The 21,401-nt window shown below is 48.6% G+C and overlaps 1 protein-coding gene across 4 annotated transcripts in view; it reads right to left on the bottom strand.

Annotated features, from left to right (window-relative positions):
- The window catches only part of ZNF831 (zinc finger protein 831), a 108,526-nt gene that overhangs the window by 53,684 nt on the left and 33,441 nt on the right, over positions 1–21,401 (bottom strand). For all 4 annotated transcript variants that reach the window (XM_055434015.2, XM_088843910.1, XM_088843909.1 and 1 more), the window contains exons 2-4: positions 14,835–18,386; positions 13,605–13,744; positions 864–1,015 (exon numbers count right to left, since the gene is read on the bottom strand). In XM_055434015.2, the coding sequence (XP_055289990.2) occupies positions 864–1,015; positions 13,605–13,744; positions 14,835–18,350 (3,808 nt within the window). In that variant the 5' untranslated portion in view covers positions 18,351–18,386. The remainder of the gene's footprint in view (positions 1–863; positions 1,016–13,604; positions 13,745–14,834; positions 18,387–21,401) is intronic.

Below are 21,401 nucleotides of genomic sequence, written 5' to 3'. Positions count from 1 at the left end.
GGGCAGCACAGAAGCACTATCTTCCTGAGGGGGTGGTGGGGCTCCACAGAGACTGAGAAGAGGGGACCCTAAGCAACTGTCCCCACCATCAGGCCAGAACCCAGGGTCACCCTTGAGCCAAAAAGACAACGATCAGCCACCAAAGACAGTTAATTCAGTCACCACTGGCCATAAGGGACCCCACTACCTTCTCACACAAGGTCTTGGTCTGCCCCCATCAAAACACTGCCCACAAGGCTAAGGCTGGGCTCACGAATGCCCAGTGGAGGGAGGGAGGAGGGGAAACTGCAGTCCAGAGAAGTTAAGTGATTTGCCGTGGCTGCCCAGTGATTGCAACTTAAAATAGCCCATTTCCAGGAAGCAGTCTCCATTAGTTCGTCCTTTGTTTACTTCCGAGCATCATGAAGAGGCCCCCTTGTAAGCCTCCCATGGAAGCAATGTTCCCAGCTGCTCTCTCATTACGACTCCTCTGCTACTTTTATTTCACATTCACTCGAAAGCCCTTCCACTGACCCATTTAGCCTCACAGTGGCCCTGCAGAAAGAGCCCAGTGAGCTGCTTCTTCAGAAAAGAAGATGGGGGGAAGATGGAGGCACCCAGAGTTCTGACTCAGGCCCTCCGTACTCAAGGATATTTGTTGCATCTCAGTGTTTGATTCCCAATATCCCCATCCAGGACTGTCTCCCCCAGTTTAGGGTCTTGACCGCCCCACAGAGGTAACACCTCTGTCATCACCCCATAAGCATCCATACCCTTGCTGGAGGTCGGGCTTCAGACAGCAAGGACAGCTGCCTCTGCTCATTTCACGTCCCCAGCAGCATGGTGCCCAGTTTGGATCCATCTCCAAGGAGAGCAAGTCTTACCTGCCATTTCTGAAGAAGCCTGCCCTTGGGTCCTGCGTGGATCTGGCCCCTTGGCTCGGGGTGGGTGGCCATCTTTGCTCAGAACCCAGTGTGGCTTCCGCAGTCTAGGGACTCTCAGCTGGACACGGCTCTGCAAGAAATTCCCTCTGTACCTGGGGAATGAGAAGCACAGGCGGCATGAGCACCCTGGAAAGCCTGTGCCCTGGAGCTCGCGGGATGCTCGGAGGGAAAAGTCCAGGTCCCCATGGGGAGTCTGGGGGAGCACAAAGGGCGTGAGGCCCAGGCAGCCCTTCAGCTCTCAGGAACGCCTCTTCCTTCCAGTCTCATTCTCCTGCCTCCTTCTTCAACTCAGGCGGCTCTTGTAAGCATGAAATGAGACAGCTTCTGGAAAATGCTTCCCACACCACCCAGCACACAGCAAGTGCTTAATCAAGGTCAATTGCTGTAATTAAACACTGAATGATGCGACCTTGACTACTTATTAACAGGCTGTCCAGTGGAACTTTATACAATAATGAAAGCCTTCTATACTCTGCATTGACCAACATGGTAGCCAGGTGGCTCAGAGGTTAAAGCGTCTGCCTCCAATGCGGGAGACCCAGGTTCAATCCCTGGGTCGGGAAGATCCCCTGGAGAAGGAAATGGTAACCCACTCCAGTATTCTTGCCTGGAGAATCCCATGGACGGAGAAGCCTGGTAGGCTACAGTCCACGGGGTCACATAGAGTCAGACACGACTGAGCGACTGAACGGAACGGAACTATAGGCATCTCTGTAGTGACTGCAATGTAGTTCACATGTCTGAGGAACTGAGCTTTCTGGTCAGTTTCATTTTAATGAGTTTAAAGAGCCACAAGTGACTAGTAGCTACCATTATTGGACTAGTTGTGTCCAAAGGGTCTCCTCTGAAAAAACTGGGCATCACAGACATTCCTCTTAGAGAAGCCCTTCCAGGTCATCTGGTCTAACCTCCAAAACAGAGCCTTCACATCCTGGGGGTGGGGAGGTGTGTAACAAGGGCAGAGAAAGAAAATACTGAGCTTCTCAACATTGCTAACTATTAGAGAAAAGCAAATCAAAACTGCAATGAGGTACTACCTCACACCAGTCAGAATAGCCATCATTAAAATGTCTACAAATAACAAATGCTGGAGAGGATGTGGAGAAAAGGGAACCCTCTTGCACTGCTGGTGGAAATGTAAACTGGTGCAGTCACTATAGAAAACAGTGTGGAGAGTCCATAAAAAAACTAAAAATAGATCTACCGTATGATCCAGCAATCCCATTCCTAGGCATATATCCAGATGAAACCATAATTTGAAGAGATACATGCACCGCTGTGTTCTTAGCAGCACTATTCACAATACTCAAGACATGGAAACAACCTAAATATCTATCAACAGATGAAGGGATAAAAAAAGATGTGGTGTGTGTTTATATATATAATGGAATACTACTAAGCTGTAAAAAAGAATGAAATAATGCGATTGCAGTGACATAGATGAACCTAGAAAATATACTAAGTAAGTCATAAAGAGAAAGACAAATACCATGTGATATCACTTACATGTGGAATCTAAAATATGACACAAATGAAAACTTATCTATGAAACAGACTCACAGACATAGAGAAGAGATTTGTGGTTGCCAAGAGTTAGGGTGGCTGTGGGAGGGATGGAGTGAAGTTTGGCATTGGTAGATGCAAACTATTATATATAGGATGGATAAACAGCAAGGTCCTACTGTACAACACAAGAAACTATATTCAATATCCTGTGATACACCATATTGGAGAAGAATATAAAAAAGAATGTATATCATTGTTGTTTAGTTGCTAAGCTGTGTCCAACTCCCTTTGCCACCCCATGGACTTACCCTGCCAGGCTCCTCTGTTCATGGGATTTCCCAGACAAGAATACTGGAGTGGGTTGCCATCTCTTTCTCCAGAGGATTTTCCCCATGCACATATTGAACCCACATCTTCTGCACTGCAGGCAAATTTTTATTGCTGAGCCGCAAATGCCTATGTATATAAACTGATTCAACTTGCTATGCAGCAGAAATTAACACAACACTATAAATCCCTGGTGGCTCAGAGGTTAAAGCGTCTGCCTCCCATGCGGGAGACCCGGGTTTGATCCCTGGGTCAGGAAGATCCCCTGGAGAAGGAAATGGTAACCCACTGCTGTATTCTTGCCTGGAGAATCCCATGGACAGAGAAGCCTGGTAGGCTACAGTCCACGGGGTCGCAAAGAGTCGGACACGACTGAGCGACTGAACGGAACGGATAAATCAATAATACTTCAACAAATTTTTTAAAAAATACTGAGCTTCTGTTTACAGTTATTTTCACCTAGAGTTTCTTATATCTATTGTTGCATGCCCTTTATAATGTACATAATACTTTATGGGAGTAGAACATATGTATAATTAACTGGTAAATAAACAGTTATGCATTTCTTGCTGCTGCTGCTAAGTCACTTCAGTCATGTCCGACTCTGTGCGACCCCACAGACGGCAGCCAACCAGGCTCCTCTGTCCCTGGGATTCTCCAGGCAAGAATACTGGAGTGGGTTGCCATTTCCTTCTCCATGCATTTCTTGGGTGCAGGCTAAAAATATTTTACCAATAGCAATGTGTAGCCAAAAGCAGACCAGCAAGCCAGTCTAGCACCCCCTCGTGGCAGGTAAAGGAACTGAAAGACAGACCAACAGCCTGTCATGTGCCCTGACTCGCAGCCTTGTAGCCAGTTGGGAACTGGACTCTTGGCTCAGGTCCCTGCACCATTTTGACCATTATCGGTGGTCAGCTCTTTGAAAAGAAATCTGCACCGCTTCTAGCTGCCTGGTCAGGCTACAAGGTCTCCCTTCCCAAGGCTCAGTTTACAAGAATTCTGTTCCCACCAAGATGCTCTTAAGAACCACCTGGTGGCAGAGGGAGGTGAGGCAACCTGCTTGGCAATTTTTCTTTCTCACTTGTCTGAGCTGTTGCCAACATCCAGCTGCAGTCCCCTCATCACCAGGGCCATTGGCAGAATTTTAAGTAAGATCTGCAGAGTGCCGGATCCTCCTGGGAGCTGATTTTCACAGCAGCAACGAGGACAAAGTGATTTTTTCTTCATCTTATTCGTGTTTGGAAGAGGCTCCACTTGCAAGCACTACTGCGTCCCTGGCCCTGGGCAGGAGCTGTCATTCCCCATGGGTGCCTACTGGTTCTTTGAAGCAGCCCATCCCTGTTTGTCAAGGCCTCAGGATCCTGAAAGTGTGATCTGAGTCCAGGTGAAGAGCCATAGGGCTGCTGTTCTGCTAATCATAAACCCGTCAAACCAGCCAGGGCTGCTGCAGGGCCGGGGTGGGGGTGGGGGGGGGAGTGACTTCCAAGTACAGAGACAAAGGCAGGAAGGATGGTGCAGGGATGCGGGAATCTTCCTTGCCTGTGTGCCATGGGTCACCTTTGCCCCCAGTCAGCAGGTGATTGACATGAGCTCACAGGTGTTAAGCATGGCACACTTTGAACTGCAGGGAGGTCTGCTTTTGAAAAATGGACAAGAGCGAAGAACTGCATTTGATGAAAATAACTAGGAGCCTGCCAGGAGAGCTGTAGCCTCTGGACTCAGGTCTTACTGCAGTGGAATCTAGACCCTTTCGGCCCTGGGGGGGGAGCCCAAGTGGACCTTGGCATTATCTTCAAAGCAAGTTTAGCTTAATCGTGGGCAGGGTCAATTTCTTTCTCTCCTGGGTTCTCCAGAACATTGTGTGAGCGCCCCTCCTAGAGCAGCACCGCCCTGGGGTGGACAGCCAGGATGGGGCAGGACTGCAAGCTCGCCATCACTGTCCTGCGAGGCCCCTCATGGCCCAGCAGGCGCCACGAGTGCCTCAGCTACTGCCTCCACCTTGGCTACTCGTCCATGTCAGCTGTTGGGGGTGCCAGCTGCTAGGGATGCACTCTTACCACCTTCTCAAGAGGGCGGCCCTTGGCCAGTGGGAGCCGACTTGCCTGGAAGGCCTGGAGGAGTGTGCAAATTCCCTGAGCCATTGTCACTGGGTGTGAGACCCCAGTATTTATGCTTCTGAGCAGGACAATCTCTGTGACACATGTCACACTCTAGAGCTCCCGTGGGGTCAAGCACGACTGGACATCCAACCCCATATCTCTTCTGAGTTCTTCCCTGGCCTGGCCTGCTTCCCTCACCCCTCACGAGCCTCCCGAGAACCCTCCCTAGGTGAACCACCTGGACCAACATCCCCATCTCAGGCCCTGCTTCTGGGGAGCCCAACCTCAGACGCAAGATTCCAGCGTCATCCCTGCTCCTCCTCCTCTCAGTCCTGCCCGCCTATTTCCCCCAGCGGCACTTGGGCACATTTACCAAACCTCCTCAAATATACATGTGCATGCTAAGTTGCTTCAGTAGTGTCTGGACTCTGTGACCCCACGGACTGCAGCACTCCAGGCTTCCCTGTCCTTTTGCTCAAACTCATGTCACTGAGTTGGCTATTTAAGGGCCAGATTTTAAATCCAACTCATACCTGACACACCCTCTGCTCTCTTGGTCTCTCTCTGTAGGTCTTCCTTTAAGAGCCAACATAACTTATATAAGATCAGCACAGTATCTTCATTGATAGACCTCGTGAAAGACCAATCAGAGAGAAGCCTTCTTGCTCCAGTTCAGCACCAGTCGGGGCCCTGATGACCGGTGGACCAAAGCCATGAGTGCAGTGGATACCAACTTTTCTGGAGTCCACTGGGAGGCTACAATAGCGGGCAGGGTAGGGCTGTCATGTATCTCGATTCTGGTTGAAAGCCACTGACCACCCTGCCTGCTCCAACCCCACCCTGACCCCCACTCCCACTGCCCTTTTTATCAGGCAAGTCTTGGAAGGTAGATACAAAGAAGCAGACTTGCAGGTTTGATACATGCTGATCCCAGAGAAGGAATACGTGATCTGCCATGTGACCCTCTCTTAATCCTGCAAGGAGTAATAAAGCAAAAAGAAGCGGTAGGAAGGTACGGCAGATCCTCAGCACCCTACCACGCAGGATCTGGAGTCAGGGCTCTGATGCCATGGAGAACACAACAGAGCCTCCACCTCACTTCAGTTTTCTCATTGAATGAGGAGAGTGTGTCATAACTAAGTGAGCAGACACACACACAAACTTCCGCTTTACAAGGAAAAACACCATCAATTAGGAGAATCCCGCCCTCAGTGCTTTCTCCTGTGTTTTCCGCTTCCGTGATTAATGGGCATTTTAGGGTTTACAAAGCGCCCTTTGCCCACATAACCTCCAATCTCCTCCTTGTTCATCCCAAATCACTCAGGGCTTCACAATTCATTGTTCATTTGTCAGGAGCTTCCTAGAACCAGTCTCTGAGCGTTTCATGCTTCAGATAGCACTGTACACAGTTACAAATTAATCAATAAAATCCAATTCCACGGTCCAGTGCCTGCTCTGGGCACGACTGAGACATTTTCTGTGGACACTCAGAATCTCTACACCTCTACTAGTTAACGTCAGGGCAATTAGGTGTCCAAGTATGAACTTTTTACATTTTCCCATTTCTTCTCTGAAGACAGATCCTGTCTTTTCTAATCCCTCTCCTTTAACTCCCGTACTTTCATTAATGAAAACACCCATTTTCATTTCATATTTGGAGATGGTAGCAGAGAGATGAGTGAAACAGAATGGAGGGCCCTGAAATAAATTCAAAGTATACACAGGAAGTTAAAACACAGCAAAAAGGTGAAAAAAGGGGATTAGACCAGGGGTCTGCAAGCCTTTTATGTAAAGGTCCAGATAATAAATATTTTAGACTTCACAAGCCATATAAAGTCTCTACCACATATTTTTATGTGTGTGTATATATATATACACACACATATATTTATGGGCTTCCCAGGTGGCATTAGTGGTAAAGAATCCCCTTGCCAATGCAGGTTCAATCCCTGGGTCAGGAAGATCCACTGGAGGAGGGCATGGCAAACCATTCAAGTATTTTTGCCTTGAAAATTCCATGGACAGAGGAACCTCCTGGGCCCCGCATGGGGTCACAAAGAATTGACATGACTGAAGCAACTTAACACATACATAAATACATATTTATATATATGTATATGAAAGTGAAAGTGAAGTTGCTCAGTCATGTCTGACTCTTTGTAACCCCATGGACTGTAGCCTGCCAGGCTCCACCATCCACGGGATTTTCCAAGCAAGAGTACTAGAGTGGGTTGCCACTTTCTTCTCCAGGGGATCTTCCCGACCCAGGGGTTGAACCCGGGTCTCCCACATTGCAGGCAGATTCTTTACCGTCTGAGCCACAAAGGAAGCTCATATATGTATGCATTTATATATTTTTATGCAAATATCTGTGTATATACACATATATGCCTATATGCATGTTTCTAAATGTAGAAACCATGCCTTCCTCACAAGAGTGTAAAGAAACAAGTCAAAAGCTAAATTTGACCCAAGGTCCATTGTTTTCTACATAAATATAAAAATAAATCCTTCTTTAATGTTAATATAGATAAAGAAAGAACATGAGAATATCATTTTGTATCTGTGACCCCAGGAGACTGAGAGTAAGGAAACATTCCTTAGACAAGATCAGAAAGGCATAACCATGAAGGAAAAGGGAGCTCCATGTATATGCAACTTCTTGATGATCAGAGAAGTCTAAGCGTTAAGTGTTAGTCACTCAGTTGTATCTAACTCTGTGACCCCACAGACTGTAGCCTGTCAGGCTCCTCTGTCCATGGAACTCTCCAGGCACGTGTACTGGAGTGGGTTGCCATGCCCTCCTCCAGGAGATCTTCCTGACCCAGGGATCAAACCGGTGTTGCCTGTGTCTCCTGCACTGCAAGCAGATTCTTCACTGCTTGAGCTACCAGGGAAGCCAGAGAAGCATAAACAAGGTTAAAAAATAAGAAGTCCATTTCCATAGTACAGTAGGCTAGCTACTCTGATTGCCTACCTTCCTATTTACCCTGATACTGAAACCAACTAAAAATGCAGATTAAAATATGAAAATGTTTACAACTTATATTTAAATGTACTGGTGTTCTGATTGCTAAATGCTAAGTCACTTCAGTCGTGTCTGACTCTGTGTGACCCCATAGACGGAAGCCCACCAGGCTCCCCCGTCCCTGGGATTCTCCAGGCAAGAACACTGGAGTGGGTTGCCATTTCCTTCTCCAATGTGTGAAAGTGAAAAGTGAAAGTGAAGTCGCCCAGTCGTGTCCGACCCATAGCGACCCCACAGACTGCAGCCTACCAGGCTCCTCCATCCATGGGATTTTCTAGGCAAGAGTACTGGAGTGGCTTGCCATTGCCTTCTCCGTTCTGATTAGGAGGTAAGATATGTTTAAAAGTCAAAAACCAAGTGAAAATAGAAACCTAAAAAAGTGAGAATGTTTTCATTTTGAGGGCATTTGCCAAACCACAGGAGCCTGTTGTTCCATCTTCATGGTCTGGTGGGGCAGTGTGGGGTGCAGAATTCAAACCCAGAATCTACCCTGTGTGAGAGGTGGCTGGAAGACCCAACCTCTTGTCCCGCATAAAGCTGAGACCTTAGAGGTTATATCCTCAATATCTCGGTGAATTAAGAATAATACACCCTACTCCCAACATGAGCCCAGAGAACTTTTTTTTAATTCCAATCTTATCACTGAGTAAAGGGGGCAAAAGTCTCTCCTGTTAATTTTATAACACTGAGTCTGTCTTCTCATGGGTTTGCAATCTGAATTCACACTACACTGGGACATGGAAAAAACTACAAGCAAGAATTTTCTTTAAAGTAGTGGTCAGTGGGTGCTCCCAGGTACCTAGCAGAAGCAAAACAAATTACTGGAGAAACCCACCACAAAGTTCCCAAAACCTCAGCTTACTGGCTTCCCTGGTGGCTCAGCTGGTAAATAACCTGCCTGCCAATGCAGGAGACACAAGAGATGCTCTGGGTCAGGAAGATCCCTTGGAGGAGGGCATAGCAACCGACTCCAGTATTCGTGCCTGGGAAATCCCCCGGACAGAAGAGTTGGACACGACTGAGCCTGCACACACACAATGTCAAACAAGGAAACAAATGCTAGCAGCCCAAGGGATTCCTAATGGAATAATTTAAAGTGACGTGTATCTGGAGACATCAAAGTAAAAGTATGAAACACCAAAGATTAAAGAAGATCTTTAAAAGTAGCCAGAGAAAAGAGACCTTCAAAAGACAGATGAGTAGATGAATCGCTGACTTTTCTCCATAAAACGGAAACTAAATAATGATGCAGTAGGAGCTTTGAAGGATTAGGAGGAAATAACAGTCAACCTAAGACTGGAGACACATCAAAAATATTTTTCAACAACAAGGAAGAAATAAATGCATTTTCAGACTCATAAAAAGTGAGATTTTTCTTCTCTAAAGGAAGTTCCCAGGAATATGCTTCAGACAGAAGAAAACAGTCCCAGAAGAAAGATTTGACATGCCAAAGGCAATGAAGAGGCAGGATGTTTACAATTTTGTGGGTAAACAGAAATGCATGGGCTTAAACATCAAATAACAGACTTTGAAAGTACCTGTAGTTATGTATTACAGGCAATTCTAGGATATCCACACAATCCCACACATTCTGGGTGGGCAAAACATGAAAAGTCTGCTCCTGACAAACATTAGTAAGAATATGGGAGCAGACAAACTCTCACACTGTCAAGTTGAAAATGTGATTATCTTATAACCCAGTAATTCCACTTTAAGGTATATTTCTTAGAAAGTCTCTCACATTGTGTTAAGGAGGCATGCATAAGCATGTTCATTGCAAAGTTAACACACACAAAAAAAACTGAAAACAATTTAAGTGTCCATAAATAGGGGAATGGAAAATACAACGTGTTATTCTCACGGGATAGAATACTCTATAGCAATTAAGATGAATGAGTTTTATCTGTATGGACCAACATGGCTATATCTTCAAAAACACAATATGGAGTTTAAACATAAAACTGCAAGATGATAAATTCAATGTGATATATATATAAATATACACATATATATTTTAAAGTAACTGAACAATTTATATATTAGTGGATACATTGATTATAAGGTATGGACACATGGATGGAAATAGCGCCAAACATATAAAGCTACATAATTATCTTTTTGTTCTATTTCCTTTATTTTATGTAATATTTAAATACTACATAAAGTAATATTTTATTTGCTTTATTTTTTAAGGCTCAGGAGCAAATATGATAAAATGTTAACATCTGTTAATTCTGGATCATCACCCATGAATCTGTTATAGATTTTCTAAACTTTTCTGTATTTTTCTTTATTTTTATTTTTTCAAAAAAAGAGAAAAAGATGGGAATTCCTTGGCAGTCGAGTGGTTAGGACTCCACACTCTCACTGCCGAGGGCTCAGGTTCAATCTGTGGTCAGGGAGCTGCTACTGCTGCTGCTGCTGCTAAGTCACTTCAGTCGTGTCCGACTCTGTACAACCCCATAGATGGCAGCCCACCAAGCTCCCCCATCCCTGGGATTCTCCAGGCAAGAACACTGGAGTGGGTTGCCATTTCCTTCTCCAATGCATGAAAGTGAAAAGTGAAAGTGAAGTCACTCAGTCATGTCCGACTCTTAGCAACCCCACGGACTGCAGCCCACCAGGCTCCTCCATCCATGGGATTTTCCAGGCAAGAGGACTGGAGTGGGGTGCCACTGCCTTCTCCGGGTCAGGGAGCTAGGATCCCGCAAACCATGCAGGACAGCAAAGCGAGAGAGGAGAGAATATGCTGATACATGAATTTCACAATACTCTGTGAGCTGAGACCCATAGGGGAGTCTCTGCCACAGCATTTCATTTCCTGTAGAATGTTAAAGACAACTGGAGTGAAAATGGGGGCATGGATTTAAAAATGGGCTTCTTTCTTAAGGAGAGAACACACAGGTTGATAGACAGCATAGATAGGTGGATGGATGGATAGATAGATAAATAATAGACAAGGTATTTGGATGGATGGATGGATGGACAGACAGATATCGATAGATAGACAAGGTAAGCAGGTAGATGGATGGATAGATATTGATAGGTAGGTAGATACAGATATGCAAGCATTCATACATATGTGAGTGAGTAGATGGACATACAAATGGATACACACATCCTATATATAGTCATTCACATCTAGGGGATGGATGGAGACAGAGAGTGTGGTAGGCGGATAAACACCCACTCACCCCTGCAGAGACAGCCCTATCCTAACCCCCAGAACCTGTGCATATGTTACCTTCCATGGCTAGAGAGACTTTGCGGACGTGATCGTGATGAACGTGTGTTCAACCAGTCAAGTTCAAGTGTTGGGAACAGAAGGTTATAAACGAGGCACCCCTAGCCTTTTGGCCCGCCCCACATCTTCTGGGACCCTGACTGAGGTCTGGAGATTTCAGGCTTGTCATTGTCACTTCGTGATGTCGTGTAGTGTGTAGTTTGCTATGTGGGAGCAAAGCCACACACAGTGCTCCTGGGCTGTGGTCGGGGTGATGGAGCATTGCTCTCCAAGCCCACTCTCTGGACCAGCATCCTCAGCATCACTGAGGAGCATGTTAGAAGTACAGGCTCTCCAAAGATCTCTCCCAATAACTGTCATATTGCACTTGAAAATATGTGAAAGTGAAGTGAAATTGTTCAGTCGTGTCCGACTCTTTGCAACCCCATGGACTATACAGTCTACAGATTTCTCCAGGCCAGAATACTGTAGTGGGTAGCCATTCCCTTCTCCAGGAGATCTTCCCAAACCAGGGATCGAACTCAGGTCTCCCACATTGCAGGCGGATTCCCTGCAGCTAGGCCACTGGGAAAGCCCAAGAATACTGGAGTGGGTAGCCTATCCCAAAATATGTTTTGATATTGATCGCTAACATAATTTCACAGTGATGAGAACAGACTCTATATGATTTCAATACTTTTAGACTATGAGATTTTTGTACCTGGTCTATGTCCCTGGATTTGTTCCAGTGTCCCCTAGTTTACAGTCTATGGGAACTTAAATAGAATTTGTATCCTTCTGTTGTGTGAAAATTGTATAGACCTTAATTATGTTGAATTGGTTCATAGTGTTTTTCAGGTCTACTCCATCTTCATCTTCCTACTTCTCTGTATATTCTTTCTATTAATTTTTGAGAGTTTAATATTGAAACTCCAACTAAAAATTTTAATTTATCTACTTAAAAATAATTATAATATATCATGGAAATATATGTAACTTTGTTTTGCATTTCCCAAGTCTCCTGTAAGTGTGTTATATTTTCATAATTTAAAAAAATTTAAAAATAGAATTAGTATTACAATTATCCCTCAATTAAAAACAAAGAAAAATTTAAAAAATTTTTAAATAGAATTAGTAAAAATAAATAAAAATTAAAGAAAAAAAAAAAGAAATACAGACTCTTGGATAGCACTCGGACCCACTGAATTTGACACAGCATCACAATAAATCTCCAGAAAACCCCATGCGACTCTCGTGTCTGTTATGGGCTGGGAACACCAGGGCAAGCTGCCGTTCCACACACAAGCACTGGAGGAGGGCTTGCTGGTTCAGATCTGAGTCCCTGCAGAGGCTGCCCAATCCCTCTGTGGGTCTCAATGTCCTCGTGAGAAAAACGGGGAGCCTGGCACACAGTAAACCCTCAGCGATGCCAGCTCTGGAAACGTGCTCCTGGCAGACATGTGAAACAGGGGAGGGTCCTCAAAAGAGGGTTTGTCATCTCCAGCCACGGAGACTCTGAGTAGTTGTAGGCAAGCATTAGGGATTTGCGTGGCCTCTTGATGAGCACCTAGGTCTGGATCAAACACCTACAATAGGAGGAGAAGGCCAAGCATTCCTGGAAGGAGACATCACTGGGGGCCGAGGTGTGGCGTGGAGGTGCAAGAGAGCCTCAGGGATCTGGGTTCAGAGTGTCAAATGGAGAATGGATGAGGGCTGGGACAAGTCACACTGAGGGGGAAGGGCACAACCGTGGGAAAACGGGACAGAAAAACTTTGCATGGGGTGCAGGGCAGTGTTGCTGTTTAGCAGCTAAGTCGTGGTGCTGGTTAAGGAATTTGCTTTTTAACCCGCACACAGTGGGCAATGTGAAGGGTTTTGAGCAAAGGGGCCAGACAATCCGAATGCCATGCTAAAAGAGGGTGTTAAAATCCATCTGCCCCTACCCCCCTGCCTCATTTGCAGTTGGGAGTTCACGTTTGCAAGCAGATCAACAGAGAAAAGTCTAGAAGGGCACACACCTAAATGTGATTGTCTCTGAATGGTGAGATCACTAAGATATTTTATTGTCTTCTCCTTGTTCATGTGTATTTTCTAATTTTTCTGCAAAGGACATGCATCACTTGCATAATTAAAAAAGCAATAAAAGCTGTAAATAATTAACATGCTCTCTCTTCAGGACTTACACTGGATGGATGTGTTTTCCACTCAGTTGTTTCAAATATTTGCTGGATGCCTGGCCTTGAAAAGGGCGCCATTGAAATACACAGAGCCCGTGGACTGATGGGGAAACATTTGAGTCCTATAACCATGAAACTCTAGACCCCAGTTCCTAAACAGGACTCTCTCTCTGTTTCTCTCTCTCTCTCTCTCCCTTTCTCTCTGGAGCACAGAGATGCCTTTTGAATCCCTGGTGAAGTTTTCTTTGCAGGTTAATTGAAATTGTAGTTTGCAGTTACAGAGTCACACGGGGAAGTGACAGAGGAGGGCACATACCCTACCTTTTAGAGTGGGTGCTCAGATGTTTCCACCTGCTGCTCCCACGAGGCATCTTCACTCTTCTACGAGACCGTCGTTTCTTCCACTCTGGCTCAGACACCCGGTCCCGGGACAGTATCCCTTGGGCTGTTGGGTCAGAGAGCTGAAAATACCAGTGATGCTGGCGTCATATTGCTCACAGCCCTTGTGGTGGGAACAACACAGAGGGGTCTCCCACTGCAGACAGGATGCCTGTCTGGGGAAATCAGGCATCAAAATGCTGCCTTGCTAAATGGTCTGTGCATTCCTAGGCAGAATCTTCTGGAACCTGCCTGGGCTGGATCCACAGAGGAAAGCCCAGACCTTGGGATACCGTGGCTATCTCCTTGCCCTCCTCCAGCAAAATCCATGCCCAGTAACTGACTGCCTTTTGGAGGAAGGAGGCTAACTTGGGTTCTAGATTCCCCCTCTCTCAGGCCCAGCACAATCTTTCTTTCCCACCACTCTTGGGATGAAGACAGTACTACCAGGGAGAGCAGCCTGTAGGCTCTGGGACCCAGGCCCTGTTGTTCCACACGATTAAATTAGAACAGAGGCTATCGGACCCTCTTCAGTCACACTGGCCCAAGACATCCCAGAGTGGGACAGCATCCTCGATGATACAATCCAGGTGCATGGGGTCCCTCTAATGGTGGGACTCTAAGCCTATTTAATCACCAAGGATTAATCAAACCTCTAGAGCACCCAGCTCCTTAACCTTTCTGCCACTGCTCCCAGGAAACTCAGGAATCAGTCAAATCTGATTATAGCAACTATTTCTTTTCTGGAATCCCTGAAATGATAACGCTCTCCTTTGAAGAGTTTTTCCTGGTGTCTGTCTCTCAGTAAGGGTTTCTGATTTATAATTGTTGATTACCCAGAGAGCTCCCCTGAGCAGCATTTCATTTTCACTTTTTGCCTCTGCTACCAGGAAGCTCCTAGTCAAGGTTTATGTCCCGTTATGAAAAAGATCTCACCCAGAGTCATAGGTACAGTTATTCTTTCCTTTGAAACTTCTTTTTTTCATGATTTTCTTTCATTTTATTTTACTCTTGGGGCCTCTATTCACTCCCTTGGAAGTGGGCTGAGAAGACATTCTACAGGACAGTGGAGGCTATACCAGCCGGCCTCATACTTTCTCTCCATCATCACAGGTCCTGCCTGCTAAACATCCTCCCTCAGCTCCCAGGGCCCTGGGGCAAAGCTGGTATTACCTTCGATATCTGCATCTGCCCTCCATCTCCATGGCGTATCCTGGTCCCTGCTCCAGACACTGTTTTGCTCACCAGCCAGGCGTCCGGACCCTCACCCTGGAGGCCACCTCGAGGCAAATGTAAGCCCAGGTACACAGAAGCATCCTTCTCCTTCTGCTCCATCGGCAGGGGGAGGCTGCGGCTCAGGCAACACCACGTGAGCCGGGGCTCGGCCCTCAGCGATGGAAAAGGGCCCTGGACCCTGCAGCTCTGGGCAGGCTCTGCACTGGTGCGCAAGGCCATCTCAGGCCAGTGGGGGGCCATGCTGGCCGAGAGAGAGGAGCCAGGCTGGTGGGAACAGCAGGGACTAAACTCCGCTAGAGACCCCAAAGGAGGGGCTTGAGTGGCACTCTCAGAAGGTGCCCCCAGCTCCCCAATGGGTTCCCAGGAATTGAGGACCCCCCCAGAGGGCCCGGCCCTCGCCACAGTGTTGCTCCTGCAGATTTCTTGGGTGTCATGGGTCCCACTCCTCCAGGAGTCACTCGTTGGGGCAGGCAAGAAGGAGGCTGACCCCTTGAGGGCCCTGGCTGTTGGTACACCAGCATTCAAGCCGCCCCTCTCCTCTCTCTGTAACCCCTTTCTCTGGTCACACGGCCTAGACCAGCTGGGGTGTTCCCAGCAGCTGTTTTCTCCAGCTGGGGCCTGGCCTGAGACAGGACAGAGAGGCAGGAGGGCCCCCTGCCCTGACTCAGCAAAGGATGTCTGTACCTCAGGCCCCCCTCTCTTGCAGATAGAGTCCTGCCCTTGGTCTGGCTTCTGAGGGACAGGCGACAGTGGGTGGGTGTCTCGCTGGGGAAACCTGAGGAGGTACTGGGGAGGAAAGGCCATGTCCACCGGGCCAGTGAGGGTGTGAGGAGCCGGAGGGTGGGAGACCAGCTGGGAGGGACACCCAGGGGGACATGGTGGAGGCTCCGTGTCTTGAGGACCCTCCCACCTCAGGGCCCCAGACATGACCCTCTCTGTGCAGTTGCCACTTTCAGGCAGCCCTTCTGGCTTTTCCCCGGGGTCAGGGTCCTGGTTCTGAGGTGGTGGTGAGGCAGTCTGCATGGAGCCACCAGGAGTCTCTCTTCCTGCTCCCAGGAGCTCCTGGCAGCTTAGCTCCTCCACCTTCAGCTTCTTCCTTTCTGAGGGGAGCTTGTCCTCCAGGGGCTTGGGCTCTCCTGAGCTCCCACCGGGCCCTCTCGGGACCACATGGGCCTGCTGACAGGTTTCCTTGGTGCCCTCACCACTGCAGGTGCCACCTTCCAGCTTGGAGTCTGGTCTGGGAGCCTCTAGGTCACCCCCTTTGGGGAGACCAGGTGCTGGGAGCTGCTGACACCCCAACTCCGGGCCCTCATGTGGAGGAAGCAGAGGGCTCTTGCTGCCCAAACAGAGGGCTTCTCCACTGCTGATAGCAGGGGGTGAGGCGGCCCTGTTAGAGCCCAGCTGGTCAGGGCCTCCTGTTCCGGCCACTGTCTCCCTCTGCTTGTGGGGCTCAGTCACCAAGAGGCCTGCCAGGACTGGTGGACTTGCCCACGGCCCCGGTTTGGCCCCCACAACAGTGTCCCCACCATCTGCGGCCTCTTGCTGGAGAGGACGCTCCAGCACAGCCCCACCGCCCACTGTCACCTCCGTCGCTTTCCTGCCTCCATGGTGGCTGGCTTTCGCTCTCTGGTAGATGCTCTTGAACGTGTCCTTCCCATACACTTGCCACTTCTCCTGTGAGAACATCTTCAGCTTCCTCTGGCCGCGTTTCTTAGCAGCTGCCTGGCCCTTGCTGGCAGACCCCTCCTCAGCAGCTGGTCTCTTTCCCTCTGGGTCCTCCGTGGGGGTTGGGGCATTTGCGGTCAGGGCGCACGGCAGGTCCTCGACCGCTGCCTGTCTGACCAGGGCCCGAGGGTGCCCGCCGGGGGCATCGGCCGGGCGGGCAGGGGTGGGCCTGGGGCTCAGAGGTTTCTGCCTCCGGGGCCGGGCATCCCGGGGTTCCGGCGGCTCCGGCCGCGTCCCGGTGCCCTCGACGAAGGGCAGTGAGTTGCTCCTGGTGACTGGCACGCAATCGCCGGTGGAGAGCTGCGTGGGGACCGAGTGGAAGAAGAGCGGGCGCGCCCTGTCCGGGGGCGCGCAGGTGGATCGCGCGGCCCGCAGCGCAGCCGGCAGCCTCCCGGGGCCCGGCGGCCGCAGGTCGAAGTGGAAGGAGTCCTTGTAGGTATAAGGCATGGGCAGGTCAATGCTGCCCTGCTTGGACAGGACCGTCTTGCGGGGCCGCACGTGGGCCAGCTGGGGGTCGTCCACCACGGCCTGGTTGTGCGAGATGAGCCTGGCGATGCGTTCCTCCAGCCGCCTCTTCTCCAGCTCCAGACCAGCCCCCCGCTCCGCGCGCCCTGGCCCGGGGCCGCCCTCGCCCTCGGACTCGGCGCTGTGCTCCGACAAGCTGTGCAGGGGGCTGCCGGTGGCCGGAGGCTGCTCCGCGCTGTCCGAACGGGACAGGTAGCCTGAGTCGGTGCTCTCGCACTTCCGCAGCCGGCCCTCCGAGGGCTTGGCGTCCCCAGGCTTCTCCACCTGCTGTTGCTGCAGCGCTGAGCTCGTCCTACTGGCCGTCGGGGACCGAGGCTCTGGCAGCTTCCACCTCGGACTGGCCAGCGGAAGCCCGGAAGCAGAGTCTACAGGAGCCTCCTTGATATCAAACGTTGACCCCCGGCAGGGAACAGCGTCCAACTTCCGATCCAGGTTCTTGGCAACCAGGGACACGTGCGCGGTGGGCACCGGGCAGTGCCCAGCGGCGTGGGTGCCGGGAGAAAGGGGTCTCTGTAATCGCGCCCGGTCGACCCCAGGGGGATCAGCGGCCTTTTCGCCTTCCTCTAGGAGGCTGCTCCCGCCACCGTCGGACTCCGAGGAGAGTCTGGAGTTGTTGAGGTGTGTCTGGGTCCGTCTGTGCTTGTATAAGTTGCTCTGGGTCTTAAAGGCAATGCCGCAGGTGGCGCAGGGGAAGGGCCGCTCCCCGGTGTGGGACCGAATGTGCTTCTCCAGAACGCTGGGCTTCAGGCAGTCCCGGCCACAGTGTGGGCACAGGTACCTGCCAGCGTTGCGCACCTTGCTTGGGCTGCCCAGAGTGGACCCCAAGCCCGGTGACAGGATTGGCAGAGCACCCACGATGTTCACCGTGAGCCCCGGGGCCACCGGCTTCCCTGCTTGGGTGGGACCAAGCCCTTCAGGCTGCAGCAAGGGGCTGAGAAGGAAGGGCAGGCTGCTCCCATCCAGGCTGCCTGTCATGAGGGGAGCACGTGGTTGGAGCCCTCCAGGAGGCACTGTGTGGTACAGAGGGATGGGCAGGGCCTTCAGGAACACGGTGGGGGCCAGGCCCTGCTCCCGAGGCAGAATGACAGGGCCCAGGGTCAAGTGAGGCGATGCCTGCCCACCTGGGGCCCCTGGGGGGCCAGAAGCAGGTGTCGGCTGGTCCCTGGCAGACGAGGTAGGACAGGCAAGTTCTGGCACATCCATCCCACATCATCTGGGTGGCCCGGGGTGCTGGGAAACCTGTGAGCAACAACCGGACTTTACTGTGGATACCTCTCTTCTCTCATTGTACAGTACACACATGCCTGCCCCCACTGGGCATTTCATCACCTCTATTGAAGCCACAACAATCCCCCCTGCCAGAAAAATACCGTTATGCCCATGTAAAAAAAGGGGGGAAACTAAAGCTCAGCAAGTGGAAGTGACTTCCACTTATTTCAGTGGAAGCTGAAACATGATAGAGCAGGGTTCAGACCCAGGTCTGTCTGAATCCTGTCTTTTATTTAATTTTCCAAAGAGAACTCCTGATTCTTGCCCTGCACACAGGTACGTGGTGGGCTTGTCACTGACATCCCCTTACCCAGCACAGTGCCCTGTGCAGAGGAGACACTCAGAAAATGTGCTGACTTCATGACAAAAGAAAGTCGTGCAGCTCATCAAGGACCTCAAATTCCACAGTGACCCCATGCACAGGGGCAAGTCCCTTTCCTCATTTGGGACTCAGTTTTTAGATCTGTAGAGTGGACAGAGAATCAGCATCTGGAGTGCTGAGTCTCTGCTGTTGGATGAGGACAATAGGGAAGAAAACTGATCTGAATGGGATGCTTACTAGACTGAACAAATGAAAATACAAAAGTCCCAGCTAAATTTTAATTTCAGATAAACAATTCATAATTCTTTAGCATATATATATATATATATATGTCTCAATTCTTGCATTGGTCTTGCTTATACTAGAAAATTATGCATTATTTGTGTGTGTGTGCATGCTTAGTCATGTCTGACTCTTTGCTATCCCATGGATTGTAGCCCACCAGGCTCCTCTGTGCATAGAATTCTCCAGGCAAGAATATTGGAGTGGGTAGCCATTTCCTTCCTCAAGGGATCTTCCCAACCCTGGTATCAAACCTAAGTCTCCTGTTTGCAGGCAGATTCTTTACCATCTGAGCCACCAGGGAAGCCCAAATGTGTCCACAATTAAAAGTTAAATTATATAAATCTGCAATTAATATGGAGAAGGCAATGGCAAGCCACTCCAGTACTCTTGCCTAGAAAATCCCATGGATGGAGGAGCCTGGTAGGCTGCAGTCCATGGGGTCACTCAGTCGGACACGACTGAGCGGCCTCATTTTCACTTTTCACTTTCACTCATTGGAGAAGGAAATGGCAACCCACTCCAGTGTTCTTGCCTGGAGAATCCCAGGGACAGGGGAGCCTGGTGGGCTGCCATTTATGGAGTCGCACAGAGTCGGACACGACAGAAGCGACTTAGCAGCAGCAGCAGCAATTCAATAAATCATGTTAAAAGCAAAGTTACTACAGCTGGATATTCACATGCAAAACAATGAAATGGAATTCCTACCTCATGCTACATACAAAAATTGACTTGAAATTGATTTAAAGTCTAAATGTAAAAACTAGAACTATAAAAATGTTAGAAGAAAACATCAGAATAAATCTTCATGACCTTGGATTTGACAATGGGCTCTTAGGTATGACACAAAAAGTACAAGCAATTAAAATAAAAGGATAAATTGAACTCTTTCCAAATTAAAAGCTTTTGTACATCAAAGGACACTATCAAGAAAGTGGAAAGACAACTCACATAATGGGAGAAAATATTTGCAAATCATATGCAGGATAAATCCAGAATATATAAAGAACTCTTATAATTCAATAACAAAAAGACAGACAACTCAGATAAAGAATGAGCAAAGGGTTTGAACAAGCATTTCTCCAAAGAAGATATACAAATGGCCAAAAACACATGTAAAGATGTTCAATATCACTAGTCATTAGAAAATGTAAATCAAAATCACAATGACATATGACTTCATGTCAACTAGCACATTATTATAATAATAATGAAAATAATGTGTTGCTGAGGATGTGGAGAAATTTTAACCCTAGTGAGAATGTGAAATGATGCAACCACTGTGGCAAACAGCTTGGCAACTCTTCAAAAAGTTAAACACAGAACTACTACCTGACCCAGAAATTCCACGTCTTCGTATATACCCAAAAGAATTAAAAATAGGTATTCAAATAAAAACATAGACATAAATGTTGATAGCCACAATTCAAAAGAGCCAAAAGGTGGCAAAAACACAGGGGAAAGATACTCTGGAGAAGGAAGTGGCGAGCCACCCCAGTATTCTTGCCTGGGAAATCCTATGGAGAGAGGAGCCTGGCGGGCTGCAGTCCATGGGATCACAAGAATTGGACACAACTTAACAGCTACATGTCACATTCACAGCTTGGGATTGGCTTATCACAGAAATTGGCTAATGCTACAATGAATCCTTTTTCTCTTTTTTGTCCCAAGACTGTTGCTTCCATCCTGTGTTCCTCATAAGCCTGTCTGCATGATAGATCTCACAGACTTGAGACCTTGTAATTTTTTAAGGAAAGACTTAAAGACAGAAATCCCTAGGGATGGGTAGGAGCTACTAGAATTCCTAAGCACTGCTGTGAAGGGAAGATGAGGCTTCCCTGAAGGTTCCTTGTCCTTTCTACTAGCTGAGAAATTTCCAGGTGCTTTCCAGGAGAACCATCAGACCCACCTTCCTGTCTCTGCTCACCTGGCCCCCAGGTCACTCGGGCACAGCTACTGGGAGGATCAGATGAATGACGTGTATGAAAACATCGAGGGTGGCATCAGGCAGGGAGGAAGTGCTTGGTTCATCTGAGTTTCCAGTGATACGCCATAATATTTTGAACTATTAATGAGCAAATCCTCCCCTCCCCACCTTCCCTCCTACCCCTTGTCTCTTCCCCATCAGTCAGCGCAGCCAACTCCCTTCAGAACCTCCGGGAAGGGAGGATGTCTCAGGTGCAGTTTCCAAGAAAGAAGGCCATGCATGACAAGGATTCAGTTTAGGAGGTGATTTCAGGTAACACTGACAGGGGAGTGGGAAAGCAGGGTGAAGGAAGCTTTAAGGAGTGTGTCACCCATAGATTAAGTTAACGTTACAAATGCATTCCAATATACATTAGATGCAGACACACACTGTTTGATTCCACTTATACGGGGTA

The sequence above is a fragment of the Moschus berezovskii genome, chromosome 15 (genome assembly GCF_049115385.1).
Source record: "Moschus berezovskii isolate FMDL1 chromosome 15, NW_MosBer_1.0, whole genome shotgun sequence".
NCBI classification, from domain to species: Eukaryota; Metazoa; Chordata; class Mammalia; order Artiodactyla; family Moschidae; genus Moschus; species Moschus berezovskii.
This window is presented reverse-complemented; position numbering and strand designations above follow the sequence as displayed.